Source organism: Aquila chrysaetos, chromosome 19, assembly GCF_900496995.4.
Source record: "Aquila chrysaetos chrysaetos chromosome 19, bAquChr1.4, whole genome shotgun sequence".
NCBI lineage: Eukaryota > Metazoa > Chordata > Aves > Accipitriformes > Accipitridae > Aquila > Aquila chrysaetos.
Window position 1 is genome coordinate 10,016,321 of NC_044022.1, and position 20,183 is coordinate 10,036,503.

The 20,183-nt window shown below is 39.8% G+C and overlaps 1 protein-coding gene across 1 annotated transcript in view; it reads right to left on the bottom strand.

Annotated features, from left to right (window-relative positions):
- The window catches only part of DDX10 (DEAD-box helicase 10), a 200,710-nt gene that overhangs the window by 150,420 nt on the left and 30,107 nt on the right, over nt 1-20,183 (bottom strand). The window contains exons 11-12 of the mRNA XM_030042889.2: nt 14,920-15,007; nt 6,996-7,084 (exon numbers count right to left, since the gene is read on the bottom strand). Of these exons, the coding sequence (XP_029898749.1) occupies nt 6,996-7,084; nt 14,920-15,007 (177 nt within the window). The remainder of the gene's footprint in view (nt 1-6,995; nt 7,085-14,919; nt 15,008-20,183) is intronic.

Sequence of the window (20,183 nt, forward strand, 5' to 3'; positions counted from 1 at the left end):
TAGACATTCCATGAAGCATCCAAATGGTACTGCAGAGCAGCAAGAGTGGACTGTAGGCCCTGGAGAGCCTTGAACTGTTAATGGTAGCCAAGGGGACAGAGTAGTAAACAGGAGAGGCACCCTGCTTAAATAACAAACAAACAAAAAACCAAACCCAAACGCAACGACATCTGTGGTTAAACAGGGCAGTTTTGGTACTGGCCACAGGTTAAAACACTGAGAAGTGGACACATACCCAAAAAGCAGCCCACACTGTTAGGATGAGGAACAAGTTTTTCAATAAATAAAGTCTTAGATTTTAATATAAAGTTGATTTTGCTTAAGTATTTCTGATAACCCAGTATTGTTGTTCTACAAGCAATTAACAGCAATAATAAAGCAAATAGAATTTTATGAAAAAAAGATCAAAGGAAGATTTTATCCAGTGTATTTTGCAAATTTACTGACAGTGCACCGCTGAGAGGATAACACAACACTTTTGGGAACTGAAATTGGAGCAACCAGCAATCTTAAACTTGTTTCAGTGTTTGACAGCTAACACTAATTACCTTTGCAATGAAACTATGTGTCAAAGTTTGGCCTATTGACTAACTGAAAAATAACCAAACAAAGCAGATATAATGCTTCACTACAGCAGCTGGAGGAGATTTCAAACCTGGAATTGGGCCTTAACACCAGGCACAGTAAAACACATATAGATCGCTGTGACATCAACAAATGTGCAATCTCTCCGGCAAGGGGATCAAACCAGCAAAAAAAATCCTTTGCAAAAGAAACTCTTTTTTGCTTTTCCAGATTTCACATTATTCTACATAAAGTACTGCTGTCAACTGTTGACAAAGTACTGCAAGTAGTAGTACTGTATGACAACTACGCAATCTGTGTTCACTTCTCTTTCTCATGCAGACAGACACAATGTACTGCCAGAAGCTTCCCTGGCTCCAGGTTGGACCCGCCGCTGGCCAAGGCTGAGCCCATCAGCGACGGTGGTAGCGCCTCTGGGAGAACAGATTTAAGAAGGGGAAAACTGCAGGAGATCGGAATGTGAGAGGAACACCTCTGCAGATACCGAGGTCAGTGAGGAAGGAGGGCAGGAGGAGCGCTGGAGGAGGTTGATGCCCCCGCAGCCCGTGGTGAGATGGCGGGCTGTCCCCCCACAGCCCGTGGAGGGGAGCGGGGAAGCAGATGCCCACCTGCAGCCCGGGGAGAGAGGAGCCCACGGCGGAGCAGGGGGATGGATGCCCCCCAAGATGGCCAGGACTCCATGGGAAAGCCCGCGCTGGAGCAGTCTGTGCCTGAAGGACTGCACCCCGTGGGAAGGACCCACGCTGGAGAAGTTCGTGAAGTACTATCTCCCATGGGAGGGACCCCACGCTGGAGCAGAGGATGAGTGTGAGGAGTCCTCCCCCTGAGGAGGAAGGAGCAGCAGAGACAATGTGTGATGAACTGACCACAACCCCCATTCCCCGTCCAGTTGAGCCTGCGAAGGAGGGAGGCGTGGGGGAAAGGTGTTTTTAAGGTTTGGTTTTATTTCACATTAGCCTGGTTTGATTTGATTGGTAACAAATTACTCCCCCCCCCTCCCCCCCCAATTGAGTCTGTCTTTTGCCCATGACCATAATTGGTGAGTGATCCCTCCCTGTCCTTGCCTCAACCCGCGAGCTTTTCGTTATATTTTCTCCTCCCCATCCCACCGTGGGGGATGAGTGAGCAAGTGGCCTCATGTGCTTTGTTGCCAGCTGGGCTTAAACCATGACAGCCGCTCAGACCACAATCCTACTCCGACTGAAGTTACAGCTATTCTTTGATTTTAGCGCTAGCATTTCATGCATTCTTCTGGAATAAGAAATGTGCAATGTTTTCTCATAAAGACAGACAAAAAGCAGTTAAGTTATTTAGTGAGATTTCACAAATTCTAACACAGAACACCAAAAACATGCTAACAGCACAATGTAGTCCTCAGACTATGGTAGCCTTTAAATGGCAAGACAAATTCAGCTGACATATCAAAAAAAAAAAAAAAAAATCCCGTTTCATATTTTGATGTGAAATGCAATGACTTCTTCAGAGCAAGCTCTTATAGAAAGACATTTTAAATCAGCTTCTAAAAGTAATACTGAAACCAGTGGATTATTTCGCTATTATAAATGAAAGTACAGCTGGCAGTTCTATTCATCAACAGAAACTGAGCTGGCAAGACATCATCATTCCCTAACAATGATCGGGGAATGCATAGAAGTAAATGAACAACACCTACAATGCTCAGGTACCTCCTTCAATTCAAAGCAAGCTGACAAAGATTTTCAGGGCATAAGTTGAAAGAGTAAAACTCAAAGAACATTGTATGGCTTTAAGAAGAATACCACTTTTGTTTGCTATTGAATATGGAAAAATCAAACATTTGTAAACATTTTTTAAAATTAATTCAAATGAATGGTGTATCAGACAAAATACTGCCTTTTCTGAGGTTTGTTAATTATGCTTATACAAAGATCTTGTTACATTTAACATAGTAACTTCACTATGCCTCTATTTGGACTGGGTGAAAAGCTGGGCATCTCTCAACTCTTTAAAAAGACAAAAGCTTAGACACTCAGAGCAAAATCTGTCCTTGGACAAAACAAATTAAGCAGGAAATTTAAGACCAGTACAATTTTTAAGTGTCACAAGAGTTCCTAATCTGCACCTAGAAGATTTCCAGTCCTTTTTGAAATATGAGCCAGTTGTAAAGAATCTGAGGTCACTTCTGCAGAACTGCTGCAGAAGAATTTTACACAAGTTAGTGCTTCATTCTAATACTGTTAGTACATTTACTAAATATAAGACATATTCCATTAGTGAACTTCTTCAGAATGATTTGAACACATAAAAACACAGCACAGTGATTTCTTTTACTGCAGAACAAGTTCAGACAAAGATTTAAAATAGCTGGAAAAAGGTTAAATGCTCCCAGAAGCTATTTCAAGAGAAGAAATGTGTATTACTTTCCTTGCAATATATGCTACATCTACATTTAACATTTAAAATGTTTTCAGAAGACAGGATGAGCAACCATTTGAAAACAGGAGAAATCAAATCAACTGAAGTGATGCAAGTCTGAATTAACAGGCTTTCCAGATGGTCTGATTAATAACCAAAACAAACAGAGAAATTGCTTTTGCCGTGTTATTTATTTTACTAGCCAGCTTTAGCCCTCTACATTAAGCAGCTCAAATGCATGGTACTCCACTAATAATAATGGGGGCCAAGCTAACCAAGAGTTTATGGGTCACGATCAAAGGCCAACAAAGAAGATGTCATTGTTGGAATCCAATCACTTCAAAGACCGACATGTAGCCTTCTTTACAAAAGTAAAAGAAGCCTCCATATTGCAGTTGCAGGCCCTGGTGCTCTTGGTACCTGAGCCACCCTGACACCTGCTCAAAGGGCAACACAGCAGAGCACAAACATCAAAGATTTCTCAAGTGCGTTAAAGATCGTTTCTCCAAGTTAGCTGGATTAGCCAACTCTGAGAGGCACTCTACTGGAACTGCTACTCATGCATGGGCAAGTACATTTACTTCTAAGGTGAGTTAAGGTCAATAGCAGGCTTGGCTGCAAAATGAGAAAAGGTAGTTCAAGATCCTAGAAGAAATGAGGATGATGCCTAAGAGAATAATGATCCCGGACTTTGAGAGAGGAGACTGTAGCTTGTTCAGAGATCTGTATAGCAGGATCAGAAAGCTCAGAAGCTTACAGAAGTAGTTACAGAAAGCTCAGAAAGGGATGACTGGATCTCCAGGTGGTTGAGGGGGAGTTGCATGAGAAATGCCCAAACTCTGCAGATCATTGGAGGGAATATTGAGGTCCGTATGAGTAATACCATATGAGGCTGAGATTAACTAGGTAACAGCATCAGAAACGCTAAGTCTGGTTACAGGTGTATGAAGACTGGAAACAACCAGAAAAAGTAATTAGCAGCAGGCTTTTTAGTTGGAAGGAGACTGGGGTGTAGAAAAGGAAGTCCAAGGGCAGTGAGAAGGAGGGCCAAGAACCAGCAAAGGAATGACAAGATGTGCAAAGCCTGTGATGGGTGCTGCCTGGAGGACCTGCACTTGCTCATGGTAGTCGGAGCAAGGCAACAACGAAACCCTTTGCCCTAACCATGCAGTAAGGGTCATGCCTACATCCACAGCCAGGGGGACTGGGGTGAGAGTGCAGTGGGTGCTTTCCCTGATCAGTGAGATGGCAGACAGATGTGGACAGATGGATCATGTATCCTGGCATCACCCAGTTCAGACCTGACAGCATCTGCAGCTACCTACTGCTTTGTAACACTGATCTGTAAGCCATACTTGCAAAATCAGCTGGGTACTACGTCGTGTGTATCAGACATTTCCCAAATAACTTGGCTTTAACCTGCTTTATTTATTCTCTATGTACCAATACAGGGATAAAAAGAGAAAAATATGCTGCATTCCTCCTGGAAGACATGACAAAATTCACAGAGGAAATTGCCTTCCTTGGCAGCCCCTTAGAGCTGTGACTAATCTGTCCGTTCAGGACACTTGCCTGTTAAGATCTGCCGCTGGAGACTGATACACACATGTTAGCATTTAACAAAATTAAGTGCCTGAGAAGTAAAGTATTTCGAACCCCTGCCTCTTCATTACCTTGTCTCCTATCCAGGAGGCCAGACTAACTAGTTATTCCTTTCCACCCTGTTGTTTGTTTATGTTTTCTTACATTTTCAAAGCTGTCCTTTGCAATGAAAACACAAATTTCTCTTTTATGCAAGCATCGAGGTTCTCCTTCACCAAACTTAAAGGCTGCCTATGTTAACACAAGGCCTGTGCAAGTCTTCCTCCAGCAAACTATTCTTGATAGCAATTCGTAATGAGAGGATACTGGAAAGAAAACTAATGTACCATAGCTTAAAGGTGATCAATCTCTAGAATACATATGTGTATATGTGTATCGACATGCACACTCACTTTTTGGTTTTTATATATATTGTTTTCTAGATATACAATAATTTTAAATAACGTATAAATCATTTTATATAATATACAAAAAAGACTACTGCTTTTCTACAGACTCAATCAACAGAGCTTAAGAGAATATCAGTGCACAGACCTGCCAGGCAAAAGAGCAATGGAGAAAGTGGGCAACAGCCTGACAGACTGAAATGCAAACCTGACAGGGGCATTAAGCAGCCTGTTTTCTCTGCAGGATTTTTAGTGGAGTAACACCTATCAAGCTAGCAGTAAATCTCCACAGGAAGGCTGAAATACTTTTCAGAGAATACACACAGAAGGTAAAGGGAAGAAAGGATCCTCTGCCATGATTTTTTACACAGAACGTAAACCAAGGTTGCTTCTGAATGCAGAATTCAAACATACCAGACTTTGAGGGCCTTTCAAATAAATTAAGCTGACTGATCCACTGTATCAGTGGATGTGCACTGAATTGAAAGCCAAGGCACTGCAGGGTGTATTTAGGTAGACTAGCAGTCAGGAGAGTGGGGAAGAAGAGTGCCAACAAACTCTTCATTTAGAGCAGAATCTCCAAGTTATGTCCCAGATTTATTATCTTCTGACTTTTTGATTACACTTCCATATATTTCACAGTCTTGACTAAACCTCTCCTACTCTTTCCAAACAACTGTCTGGTTTCTTCCATTTTAATACAAGAATGACTTATTAGTAACTTTGCAAAGATGGGATTAGAATTGAGTTTGATGAAGGACCAAATCCTGGCACAGAGGCCTGAGAAGAACAGAACTGTAGACTACTCTGTCCACACCGATATCAGATACTAGATGGCACACCATACTGATATCCAGAAAGAGGCACTAGGATTCCAAAAATTCAGCATTATCACCATCTGTCAGTTGGGTTCTTAACACACTGGTTAAGTTTATGTGGTCATCCCTCTTAGTCCTAATCTTCTGCCACTACCCCTTACATTCAGCATAGTAAGACCTAAAATAAGGTTTTAAAGAGGATGACAAATCACACAGGTGAAGGGGCAGGCAATGCATGTAGTGAAATTTTTCAAGTTTTTGCTAGTTCTCCTTTTTAAAAATTTCTCAGTCCATAAAGTATTAAAGCATCTTTTATAATAGGCTTATGTACCTTAAAAAACACAATCATGTTAATTGCAGCACAGCACAGGAAGACCAGGTGTTCTACAGTCTAGTAATTTGTCACATTTTAGTTCATTATGCCACGTGCTGACAAGTTTGAAGACTTAAGTCTTCTCTGTATGAAATTCCAGAGACATAAAATTAATTTACCATGCATCTTTGAGCACCTTCCTGCTCCCTTCTGTCTACCTATGTCCCACGAGATTATTCGAAAACTTCACTTCTTAAAACAATCTCAGATGGTTGTCATCTGTAAAATCAACCTGTCAAAATTAATTTCCCTCCCATAAAAAATGTGGAATGGTTCACATATATGTACAAAAATAGACATAGTAAAATAGATGCTATTCAGTCCACTGCAGATGCTTCATCTTTACCAAGCACACTGAATCTTCTGAAAAGTAATTTATGTCCAAGGAGCAATGTCCCAATCACACTCAAAATGAGACTGTAATATATCATCTTTAGATACTCCAATTTCGTTTTAAATAATACACTTTACAGGTTGCCATTTAGCTATGAGGCTGAAGGGTAAATCTGAAAAAAAAAAACAAAAAAAAAAAAACAACCAACCCTACTGTTCTCTATCCTTTTACTTCACAAGTTTTGTCTTCTATTGTATATAGCAAATGTACCTTCTGTTGTAAGAGTTTTTTCTCTCTGTAGAGATATGTTGGTTTTGCACATAATTTTTATTTAGAATGTCTTTGAAAACATGCAAAAGCACAACATAAATATGAACCTGTAAATACATTACAAGACTGTCCAATTCTGTGTGTTAACATAGTCAAAACAGCTATTTAAAGCTATCATACACTCCAAAACTTCTCACTATACAATTTTCACTTTCCAAGTTGATCATACTTACAGGGCATATTCTGCTAGAGGCAATCTGAAAACATCAAATACTTCCTTATTCTTCATCAAGTAAACTGAACGCAAGTAGGATACAAAACACTGAAAGAAAAATAAAAGTATTTAACAAAAAAAGAAACCACTCAATTACCAACATATGAAACTAACATTATACTGTTGCTCTAAACACAAAATAGAATTTCACTATTAAGTGGTCTAACATTGATTTCAGGCTTTAATTCTTTTACACAATACCCATCAGCCAAAATTTATACAGAAGTGATGCAACTTCAAATATTCAAATATTTCATTAAATGCACAGTAATTGGCTCAATTTCCCAACTGTATGTCATGTTATTTTCCCTAGAAAGAAAATATGGCAAATTAGTCAGAAGGAAACATCACTGATTCAATTTTTTTTCTTCTCCCAGCTTTTCTGAATGTTGTTATGCTATTCTGATATCTGAATTATGTGGAAGCAAGAACAGACTGTGTTGCTATCCATCTGAGGTGTCCTGACTTAATCTTAGCCACTAACAGGAAGTGAATCAACTCAACGTAGCTGCATTTCACTGTGGCCTAAGGTAATTTGTATTACCTTGCATTTGCCATTAGCTTATCACATACACGCAGTCAATGAATGCAACTCAGCTGACCAACATAAATTCACTATACAACATCCACTAAGACCAGTCTAAGATTGAAGTTTCAATTAATCCCAGACTTTCACCAAGAAAACTGGAAGCACTGCATAACAGAATAACTTAATTTTGTGTTGCATTTTCCCTCCATCCTTCCCAAAAGGAAAGACTCTTATTCTTCTCGTGTTTCTTTTACATAGTCTATTTCTGCCTATCATCAGCCACATAAATACAGGAATATTTTAAGTACCAGAAAAGATCCTTGGACTTCTGTTGTTTGTAACCTAATTTCTAACACATTCCAAAACTCCTACCACGAGGCTTAAACCAGTAAACACTAGTAACAATAGAAAATTAAGCTCATAGGGTTATATTCAAGCATAATATAATCACACCCTTGTTCTGGTACAGGCAGCTGTCAGAGAAAATTATTGTATTAATAATTCATGTGGAATTTAAAAAAAAAAAAAAAAACACAATGATTTCTTGTTAACCTGAGATAGAATATAGTTAGGAGTATCAATCTGTTAGGAGCATCGATCTCCTAAGCATTTAAAGAATCCCCATAAGAAAGAAAAAACATTTCCAAAGGTGAAAAGAAAGATGAGACAGTAAATTAAGCAATGTCATAAAGTCATACTTTTCCCCTTGGCAAACTGAAATAAAAACTATTAACTGTAAGACATGTAAGAGCTAAGAGATATACTTTTTAAGCTGCCCAACACTTCATTATGGAAGTAAATTTTCATTTGCTTATTTTTCCAAATGCTAAGTTTTGGGGTAAAGTTTCCTGTCCAGATTACATCTTTCAATTAATTTTAGCAGTGGAAGGTGCTAGCACAATACATTCAACTGCTACCAAGAATGAGGTGTGGTATAAAACACTTGTTTGGTCACATTAAATTATTAATCATTTCACAAAGATAACTAGAACCTTTAGGAAAAGGCTTCAAATTTGACAGAGCTCATTAATCTATTGCTGTCTAGCAAGCAGTGACAAAAAAAAATGACAGAGCCTCTTTTTTTCTCTGTACTGACAGATGGAAAATAGCAGGTTAAACAAGAAGTATCTTTTCTGTGAATCTGAGAGTTGCAGATCTGAAGATCTACATGAGTCACTACATGCCACAGAGTAGAAATCTCATTCTGCCTGTTGGATAAGCTATAAAGCCACCCACATACTTTACTAGTATATCTTTGGTTATCGTGGTCTAGAAATTAATAAATGATAGATATGAGGCAGAAAGAACACACCTTTTGCACATGTATCAAGTCCTACAATAACTAAGAATGAACAACCAAACAAATGCCAGATGATCTAACTCTCATCTATCAGCTGTCAACATGGTTCAGCCCACTTAGACTCAAAACAATTTTTCAAGTTCGTCATGGACTGTACGCAGGATGGTATTGCTCTATGTTCAAAGAAATGGGCATCTAATTAAGGTAAGAGGCTTCAAAGATCATTCAGTAGTAATATAATGATGATTAAAGTCTTCAGCTGACCTCATTCTCTGTTATTTTAGGCAGTGTGAACACTTCCAGCAAAAGATATTCCCTGCTTACACCCAAACTAGAAAAGTTAGATACAGCATAGAAGAGTTATTCTACTTTACAAGAAGAGAAATGAAGTACAGAAAGAGCAAATGACTTCTTTGATTTTGATTCGATTTCAGTACCTTCACTTTGACCTTCTTCTAAAATACCGTCATCTCTCTCGGATTTTATTCAATTCTCCTAAGACTTGGTCACTCTGCGCACACACACTGGACAGCTGAGGGAGAACAAGTTCAGTCAGTCTGAACTTTTTCCCTGCTCTTTTATCAATTGCTGTTGTCCACTGCTATTTTTGCTGTTTTGATATCACTTTCAAGGGTGTTTCTTTTTAATAATGGAACATTACAAAAATATTATATGAATTAACTTATACCATTATGGAAAAATGTTACGGTTGGGCATCAGAAACGTATTACAGCTCTATTACAATAGTAGTTAAAGGCCCCCAAAACCACCTGAGATTATTGTACAAGTATTAGAAACACAAGGCAATAAGTACTATGCTCTACTAATTTGCTAGATTTAAATTTTGATTTATTGACGTATTTCTTGGATAATTGTTTTAAATATTAAAACACACACAATTCACTTTATGTGCTGTTTTGACAGAATTCAAAGTGTAGTCAGGGCGTGACTGGAATCTCAGGCTGTAGCACCCTGCATGTCCCTCTGGGTGCCATGAAGAATTTAATGGACAGACATCACTTCAGTGTCCCAGTACCCCCTACACAGTAGCATCCAAACTAGCAAGAAAAACACATTCTTTTTTAAACTGTTTTCCAGAACTGGATGAATTGATATACTAAATATTAAAATTACAAGAAATGCCAAAAGGCAGCATCAGTCCATGAGAAGAACTTCAAAGGCTTCAAAGGAGCCCCAGTCTGATTCACTCTCTTTCCAAGCAACAGCAGAGGAACCATGTCCTATCAAATGAACCATGAAGTTTGCTGAAGCAATTAGTAATCGAGAATTTTCTTTTTTCCTTTTTTTTTTTTTAAACAAAGTAAAAGCATCTTGAAGTAAATCAACAAGCTTAGAGGACACAATCACTTAGACCTCATGCCCTCAACACAGTAAACTACATCCTACCTGAACTTCTGTGCATAGCTGTGCTGTTTCACTGCTATCTGATCCATTCAGGTAGGGAATTTATTTCTTACAAATCTCAAGAATTTGGCAGCTTGCAACAAACAGGCTAGACAGCACAATGCCCATGTCTTTGAGAAATCCAGCATTCCAGATAAGGATCCAAGGTCAGGATTTCATTTGCATTATTTTTATTGTTTTATTCACATTGATATGTAAGACTACTGGGGCATATTTGCATAGTACGTCTGAACACTCATACTTAAATCTTATTAAGGAGGGACAGTTCCATGATAAACCACTTGTCCATAGCTCAAGATTTTCAAAAACTGATTGTATGTACAGTTTGCTGCAAGACAATACTGCACTGCTACCCATAAATTAAAAACTGCAAAAGTGGCTTGAAAGGGTAATTAAATGGCAATTAAAAAAAATTTTAAAAATTAAATTTTTATCTGTAACACTGACAGATGGCCCATGTTTGATTTTATTCTTGTGCTACTCTGAACTTAATCATTATTTTCTTTTGCCTAATTCAGAATGATCTTCTCTGCCTTTTAAGAGATCTTAAGAAGCCAAAGCCAGAAACACAGAGGTTTGCTAGTATTTTCATTCCAAGTAACATGATGCTGGCTTCCTCCTACTCTCGTTCTCCCCCAACCAGCTGCTCTGTCACTTCTAATACAAATTGTTGTAACTGCAACTTCCTGTGGCAGTTGGAGATGATCGTAATATGTCACCAGTACACCTGGCCTGTGCAACGTTAGGATGAAGCTTACGCTGACATGCTACAAGTAATACTTTGTACACTACAAAAACGTGGGATACCTAAACGCCAAAAATAGTAGTCCCTTGAACATTGCCTTTATTGCCTTTACCTAACCCCTTCAATCAAAAGGGTTACTGAACTGAAAAGGGTACCCATTTCCTATTCTTCATCGTGCTACCAAGAATACATGATGAAAAGCAGATGTATTTGCACTAATTTAAAAGCTTTATGCTTTACAGAATCACAGAATAGTTGAACCTGAAAGGTACCTCTGAAGATCATCTAGTCCAAAGCCCTGCTCAAAGCAAGGTCAGCTAGAGCAGGCTGCTCAGGAACACACCCGGTTTTAATATCCAACAACCAACACTGCACAGCCTCTCTGTGCAACCTGTTCTAGTGTTCAACTACACTCACAATAAAAGTTTTTTTCTTGGGCTTAAATGGAGTATTTTTATATATAAATTTTTGCCTACCACTGTACAGAGCTACACAATTGTGATGACAAGGTGGAGTGCTTACGGGTGAGGATGAGAGGGAAGGCCAAGAAGGCAGATATTGTGCTGGCAGTCTGTTACAGACCACCCAACCAGGTTGAAGAGACGCATGAATCATTCTACAAGCGGCTGGCAGTAGTCTCAGAATCGTGTGCCCTTGTTCTCCTGGGGGACTTCAACTTTCCAGACGTCTGCTGGAAATACGCCACAGCAGAGAGTAAACAATCTAGGAGGTTCCTGGAGTGTGTGGAAGATAACTTCCTGACACAGCTGGTGGGTGAGCCAACCAGGGGAGGAGCCTTGCTAGATCTACTGTTTACAAACGGGGAAGGACTGGTGGGAGGTGTGATGGTCAGAGGCCGTCTTGGGCTTAGCGACCATGAAATGATAGAATTCTCAATTCTTGGTAAGGCAAGGAAGGGGGTTAGCAAAACCACCGCTATGGACTTCCAGAGGGCAAACTTTGGCCTCTTCGAGGCACTGGTTGAGAGAGTCCCCTGGGAGATGGTCCTGAAGGGCAAAGGGGTCCAGGAAGGATGGACATTCTTTAAAAAAGAAATCTTAATGGCTCAGGACCAGGCTATTCCCATGTGCGGCAAGTCGAACCGCCGAGGAAAACGACCAGCCTGGCTGAACAGGGAGCTTTTGCTAGGAGTCAAGAAAAAAAGGAGAGTTTCTCATCTCTGGAAGAAAGGGCGGGCAACTTGGGAGGAGTACAGCGATCTTGTTAGGTCATAGAGAGAGGAAATTAGAAAGGCGAAAGCTCAGCTAGAACTAAATCTGGCTGCTGTCGTAAGAGACAACAAAAAATGTTTTTACAAATACGGTAACGGTAAAAAGAATCCCAAGAAGAATATCTATCCTTTAATGGATACAGAATGGAACATTGCCACCAGAGATGAGGAAAAGGCTGAGGTACTTAATGCCTTCTTTGCCTCAGTCTTTAATAGTGAGACCAGTTATCCTCAGGGTACTCTGCCCCCTGAGCTGGAAGGCAAGGACGAAGAGCAGAACATACCCCCCTTAATCCAGGAGGAAATGGTTAGTGACCTACTACACCATCTGGACACTCACAAATCTATGGGACCAGATGGGATCCATCCAAGAGTACTGAGGGAACTGGCGGAGGTGCTTGCCAAGCCACCCTCCATCATCTATCAGCAATCCTGGTCAACAGGGGAGGTCCCAGAGAACTGGAAGCTTGCCAATGTGATGCCCATTTACAAGAAGGGTTGGAGGGAGGATCCGGGGAACTACAGGCCTGTCAGCCTGACCTCGGTACTGGGGAAGATTATGGAACGGTTTGTCTTGAGAGCACTCACATGGCAACTCCAGGACAAGCAGGGGATCAGGCCCAGTCAGCATGGGTTTATGAAAGGCAGGTCCTGCTTGACCAACCTGATCTCCTTCTATGACCAGGTGACTCGCCTAGTGGATGAGGGAAAGGCTGTGGATGTTATCTTCCTTGACTTCAGCAAGGCCTTTGACACTGTCTCTCATGGCATACTCCTTGAGAAGCTGGCGTCTCATGGCTTGGACAAGTGTACTCTTCGATGGGTGAAAAACTGGCTGGATGGACAAGCCCAGAGGGTTGTGGTGAATGGGGTGAAATCCAGTTGGCGTCAGGTCACAAGTGGTGTTCCCCAGGGCTCGGTGTTGGGCCCCGTTCTGTTTAATATCTTTATCAGTGATTTGGATGAGGGGATTGAGTGCACCCTCAGTAAGTTTGCAGATGACACCAAGTTGAGAGGGAGGGTTGATCTGCTTGAGGGTAGGAAGGCTCTACAGAGGGATCTGGACAGGCTGGATCGATGGGCTGAGGCCAGTTGTATGAAGTTCAACAAGGCCAAGTGCCGGGTCCTGCACTTGGGTCACAGCAACCCCATGCAGCGCTACAGGCTTGGGGAAGAGTGGCTGGAAAGCTGCCTGGCAGAAAATGACCTGGGGGTGTTGGTCGACAGCCAGCTGAATATGAGCCAGCAGTGTGCCCAGGTGGCCAAGAAGGCCAATGGCATCCTGGCCTGTATCAGAAATAGTGTGGCCAGCAGGAGCAGGGAGGTGATTGTTCCCCTCTACTCAGCTCTGGTGAGGCCGCACCTCGAGTCCTGTGTTCATTTTTGGGCCCCTCACTACAGGAAAGACATTGAGTTGCTGGAGCGTGTCCAGAGGAGTGCAACCAAGTTGGTGAGGGGCCTGGAGCACAAGTCTTATGAGGAGCGGCTGAGGGAGCTGGGGCTGTTTAGTCTGGAGAAGAGGAGGCTGAGAGGAGACCTTATCGCTCTCTACAACTACCTGAAAGGGGGTTGTAGTGAGGTGGGTGCTCGACTCTTCTGTCAGGTGGCTGGAGATAGGACAAGAGGAAATGGCCTCAAGTTGCACCAGGGGAGGTTTAGATTGGATATGAGCAAAAATTTCTTTACTGAGAGGGTTGTCAGACATTGGAATAGGCTGCCCAGGGAAGTGGTTGAGTCACCATCCCTGGAGGTATTCAAAAAGCGCGTAGACAAGGTACTCCAGAACATGGTTTAGTGGGCATGGATGATGGTTGGATTTGATGATCTTGAAGGTCTTTTCCAACCTAAATGATTCTATGATTCTATTCTATGATTCTAATACAGGAGATACTCCAAGTGCTCAATCATCTTTGTGGTTCTTCGTTGGTCTTGCCTCCAGTATGTCCATGTCTGTCTTGTATTGGAAGCCCAGAATCAAACTTTGCACTCCAGATGTGTCTCACCAGGGCTGAGTAGAGGGCAAGGGAAGGGAAGGATCACCTCCCTTGACCCACCAGCAACGCTCTGCCCAATGCTGCCCAGAATGTGGTTGGCTTTGCTGCAAAGGCATACTGTTGGCTCATGTTTAGCCTGTTGTCCACTAAGACAACCTGTTGCCCCAGGTCCTCTTCTGAAAAGTTGCTTTCCAGTCATTTGGTCCCAGCCTGTACTGCTGTATGAGGTTCCTCCTCCCCAGTTTCAGGTCTCAAACAGCTGGGAAAGACTCAAACAAAACAGTAGAAACCCTCAAACAGCTGAGAAGCAGTGACTACTAAATCAAAACTTACTTTCATACCCAAGACTAAAATAAATGTCCTCACCTATGCCTTAACCTTGGCACAAGACCAGTAGGTTAGGCAGCTCTTCAGGCATTAGCATCATGAGCCCATGTTGAGCCCATGTCAACTCACACAGGCTACACAGGCATACTTAACACCAACTGCTAATACATGATTATTGTTTCTCCTGATGCCGTGTTTTAACACTTAAAAATCAGAACAATTTAGCAGTTCCAAACACTGCTGCTAGGGCATATATGAGCAGGTCAGTTGTTCCAACAGCAGTTCTATTCAACTAGCATGCCTCAAGAACTATAGTGAAGCAGATGACTTACCCTTTGAGCTTTGTCTTTTAACTCCTGATCTTGAGCTAAGAAAGCTTGCATCCTCTTTTGGATGTCTGTAATTTTTTCAGGATTAATTCTAATTAAAAACAAAAAAAAGAGGAAGAAAGTTAGCTTTAATTATTAGAACATGCAAAAATAAGCACCTGTTAAGTTCTCAGGAGTATCTTCACGTCTTTTGCAGTGCTTTAATATGCATAAACTTACTACCACTCTGAAACAGCTGAGAATGGAACCGTAATAAGAATGAAGCACAAACTCCTCAAACAAATAATACAGAAAAGACAAATGAGAGCTCAGACTTTTTATCCAGAGACAGTTTTCAGTGAAGGTGGTGAAACTTCTTCCAAAGCAAAGCCAAAATCAGCGGTAAAGAACTTCTTGAATTTAAAAAAATGCTGAGGAAAAAAATATAGAAGTAGTATAATGAATTATTGTACTACTTTATACTTAGATAGCAGTCTTCATAAGGAAATTCTCAGCATTTTTGAAAGCTTAAATGAGATCCATTACCCTGGGAATACTGAAATTTAAGTACTTCTTTCTTGTAGCCAAATGAGCAAAAATAAAGGACATTGAGATTAAACAGATTTAAGAGCTCCTCAAGATACCGATCAGGTGAATAAAGAACAGTGACTATTACAGAAAATGCCATTAAACCTAGTGAGAAGGTATGCCAGTCCTCTCCCAGACTCTGGATTTTTACTTATTCCAGTGATACCTACACTATTCCAGGTTTATTTGCCCAGATCTTTTCTTATCTACTTCTGGTTTTGATCTGCCGGTGCCACCCAAGTGTATCACACAACCTACCAAACACGGTAGGAGGTTACCACTCAAGTAGAGGTCAAAAGAGATGCACAACTACCAGATTTCTTAATCTGGTTCTTGCTGCTGTGTGTCATGTCATCCCATACCGTACAACAAAACATAGCCGTTGCTGAAGGAAGTCAAAAAAAAAAAAAAAAAAAAAAAAAAAGAATTAATCATGCCTCTTCACATAGAGGTAAGTCAGTCTAAAAAACATGACTCTGATCAAAATACTAGGCAAGAAACATTTTATAGTTATTTTTTGTAACATAAGCCATTATCCTCGGCTATTATTCTTACTAAATATGAAAGCAGCAATTAAGCAATGGGGTTGGAGGGTATTACCAAAGAATAATTTAATTTATAAAGACACCAAGCTTTATTCCCTCACCATTTCAATTTCTTATCTCTGTCAGATACAGAGTGGAAAACTGTAGTGTACACAAGAGTTATTTAGCTACAGTTTTAGTGAAAGATCAAAAAGCTGAGTTCCAGTTTCAAGCTAGCATGTCATTTGCTCTGAAAGTGTAAAGACATAAGAAAGACAAGGCATGAAATATGCAGTGGGGGACAAACTGACCAACAAGTCTTTGAATTGCAATGCAGGATGGAATGCACACAAGATATCAAAGACAGAAAAAGTAAATAGAGAGAAGGCTCTTCTAGATTTTATTCTATAAAACAAGATTAAGAAAGTGACAATGAAAATATTTATGATACTAACAAAGGAAAAATGGTAGAATAGCAAAATAAAAGTAGTGGTTCTTAATACCAAATTGTATTAGAAGGTACAAACACAAAGTATACTAACTCACAGCAGAGGAACGACAGGAGGAAGAATAAAAAGGCTGGCTGGATGACCTGAAACTCAAGAAGAAAGCTTAAAGTAGAACTGAAGACAAGTACAAAAACAGCACAAATACATTGGGATAAAATAAGAATTACAAGCACAAAATGAGATACAAAAAGTAATGAAGGGGTAGCATGACTAACAAAAAAAAAAATTAACACGAACACACTCAGTAGTAAGACAGCTGAGAAAAGTGTTGGACTGCTGTTAAGCTATGGGAAAGCTATTAAGAGATGACCTCAAGACACTTAAATTAGCCAGTGTCTTTTTTTTTTTTCCCCAGTCTTCACTCAAAGAGGCAGCTGTAATCAGACAGCTAACAACAGCTACAGCACAGTCCAAGCTCACACCAGAATCACTAATCACGGGGTAACAGGTATTTAGATAAATCAGCTGAGTCAGAAGAAATTTGCTCCATAGCAACTAGAGAGAAAGACAAAGCACTTTTGAGTCATAGTTGTATCTATTCTTGAGAACTCAACTGAGATAGATAAAAATCTATGAGACGGGGCAAGTAAACATAGCGGTCATCTCCAAAGGGAGCAAAAAAAGAGAAGTTAAAGGATTAACTTTTTTCTTGATACCAAAAAAACAACTTTTAAGGACCTCAAGAAAATACGCAAACACACAATGGCCGACATAGCTTAGTCAGAAACAAAACATGACTAATCAGTTTGATTATCCTTCATACCACCATTAGCAGGCTTTAAGAATAGGAAAGAAACAGAAGTTGTCATATCTGATGTTAGCAAAGCATCTGGCAGTTGCACATTCTCATAAGCTAGGGAAACATGGTGTACATGAAATCTTTAAGCAAATGCAAAACTGGCCTTGGAGCTGTATTCAAAGAGTAGTTCGGACTGTCAGCTACTCACTTGTCACTGTCAAACTCAAAATGCATACCAAGTTCCAATTCTCACCTGGGCCTGCTATTACTCATTATTTTCTATGACTTGATTATTGTAGGAATATGATTCATTATTTATAGGAGACAATACATCATTGGGGCTCCAAGCGTAATGGACAATAATCTTAGACAAGATGTAACAACATTTTGTTGACTGCACATACATTTTAGTTTGAGTTATTTGGTTGAAATTTGCAAGAAAAGGGTTTGAAAAAAGACAGAAACACAGAAGATACTTTATAATTAAAAGAAGGGCAAGATAATGTGGTATAGATCTAAGCAATGTCAGCCAAGAATATAGTGCCCCGAGCACATTTTGAGGTTATGTGTTTGTTAATGAACGAGTAAATTTGCAACACTGAATATTAGAAAAAGACTCATAATACTGGATTCTCTCCACTCCAATGCTGTATCATGACAGCCACCCACTGTCATCTTCATCTCATGTTGTGATTCAAAAAATAAGAAAGCTCATCATTGTTAAATTGGATTTTGGTTTTAATGAGTTTGCATGTTATTTCTTTCTGAACAATAAAACTCTTTACAACAATTACATACATGTGACTATTTGGATAGACAAACCTAAAATCTAAACACTTAAATGAATTATTGTAATTTATAAGCTTGCCTAAACAGCTAAGCAGCAGTGAGCTAGAACCAACAATGGAAAGACTAGAAGGGCATTTTATGACATTGTCTGTCATTTTTACTAGGCTGTTTATTTCTTTTCTTACTCTGTGAGCACAAATCTTGCATTTAAGTAGCAGTATAACTTTTTGAAACTGTTGTTTTGCTTAGCAGTTGCATAAATGGCCACACTTGACTGTGCCATGATGTAAATATGATCTCAGTTTGCTTGGTCTTATGAACTGATCAGACAGCACTCCAAACTTCCTGGTCGATACGCACTCTGCTTTCCTCTCATTTCCCCTGTTTTTAAGACCAGGATAGAAATACTGCTTTAACTAGATACTCTCTCTTCCCCATCCTCTCCAAAGCGGAATTTAAACAAGAAAGTTCAACCAGCACCAAAAAGACCATACTGCCATGATGTAGTAAAACATATTCCATATTCCACTCAGCTTCCAAGCAGCAGCAGGTTTTGCTCTGTGCTCTCAGCCTGGAACGTGGCTCTCTATGGTTACACTGGACAACCTGGAAGGCTGGAGAGAGGAGGAAGAGCTGGGACCTAAGGAAGGCTGCTCACAGTTGCCAGCCTCACACCAGCAGATCACATACAGGTGCATAACCATGCTGGTTAGTGACACCAATGGATTGTCCTACAGTAATGATGGTAATTGGGAGGCAGCAAGTCTTAATAGATTCCCTAGTATTAACATTACTGTAATGGGGAATACACAACCAAGTATTCTCCACTGTCAGAAAAAAAGGTGTTTTGTTATTGTTGTTTTCTTCAAGAACCACATTTTTGTCATAATATTAAAGAAAGCAATATTACATCATGAGTATCTACATACTTGCACTTTCTTTCCTAAAATTTTCTGGACACAAAATTTGTTATGATAACCCCTTAGGAAGCAGCTCTTATCTTGTTACTCAAAAAAACTGGATGCCATGAAGTAGTCCCAAGGTACTATCAAAAATAGTTTCAGTTTACAGCTTGCAACTAAAACTTTGAAATTATAGACTCTTTATAAATATGTACATAATATTTAATATTTTCAGAGTAGCTTTTTGCCATATTTGAATGCTCTAAAATACAGTATTTATTACTGCATATTTTGCATTTTCTCTTGTTCTGTTTGAACACTGAAAAAGAGATGCATTGTTAAAACTAGTACCTGTAAATTGGCAGCTTGTGCTGATTAGAAAGGAATGGTATACTAACAGGCTCTACAGGGAGCTTAGATTTAAAATTGAAAATTAAGAAAACAGCCCAAACCCTAGCCTTTTGAATAGGTAGTCAGGAAAAGAAAAAAGTTCTTCCCCTCTCTCCTTTCAAATTATGGAACTGTTTTAAAAGCTCTGTCTAAATTAAATAAATGTTAAGAGCTGTTACAAGTCAGAAAATACAAAACAGGGAAAGTAACAGAAAACTGGTTCTTGCAATCCCTATGCAAGATAACAGGTTAACAACAACAGCAAAACAAACACTTTAATTGACAGTGATATTTTAGAAACAAAAAAGCTTTCAGAATGAATTTCAGCAGTTTGAAGAGTTAAACTCTGTCGGCAGCGAGCAATGCTCATTACCTTCTAACTCACAAGTTAGAAGGTAAGACTCTCAATTCTTGAGAATCTACAATTAGGTGAATATGCACAAACACCACCAGAAGACTTCAACAGAAGACCTGGAACATGCATGGGTTGATTCGACTTCTTCAACAATTTATCAACTGACAAAACACACCAGGGTTGTATTAATTGGGAAACTGGCTAGAAGGAAACAACCTAAGACGACTTGTAGTTAAAAACTTTTAGGATGAAACTGGTTTGCAAGCCACAAGTAATTACAAGAATTTTTTTCTAAGGATTTTAGTTAGCCTCTTACAAGTACAATACTAAACCATTTAAGCCTTAACCACACTAGGTAGACAATTCTAAGTAAAAGCATTCCCCTTCGTTATGATGTTACAAACACTAATAAGGTATGTTTTGCAAATTGAAAAACTGGATCTCAGGGCAAGCTGTTAAAATGTATTATCAATCAAAAGCCCTGACTTTCCT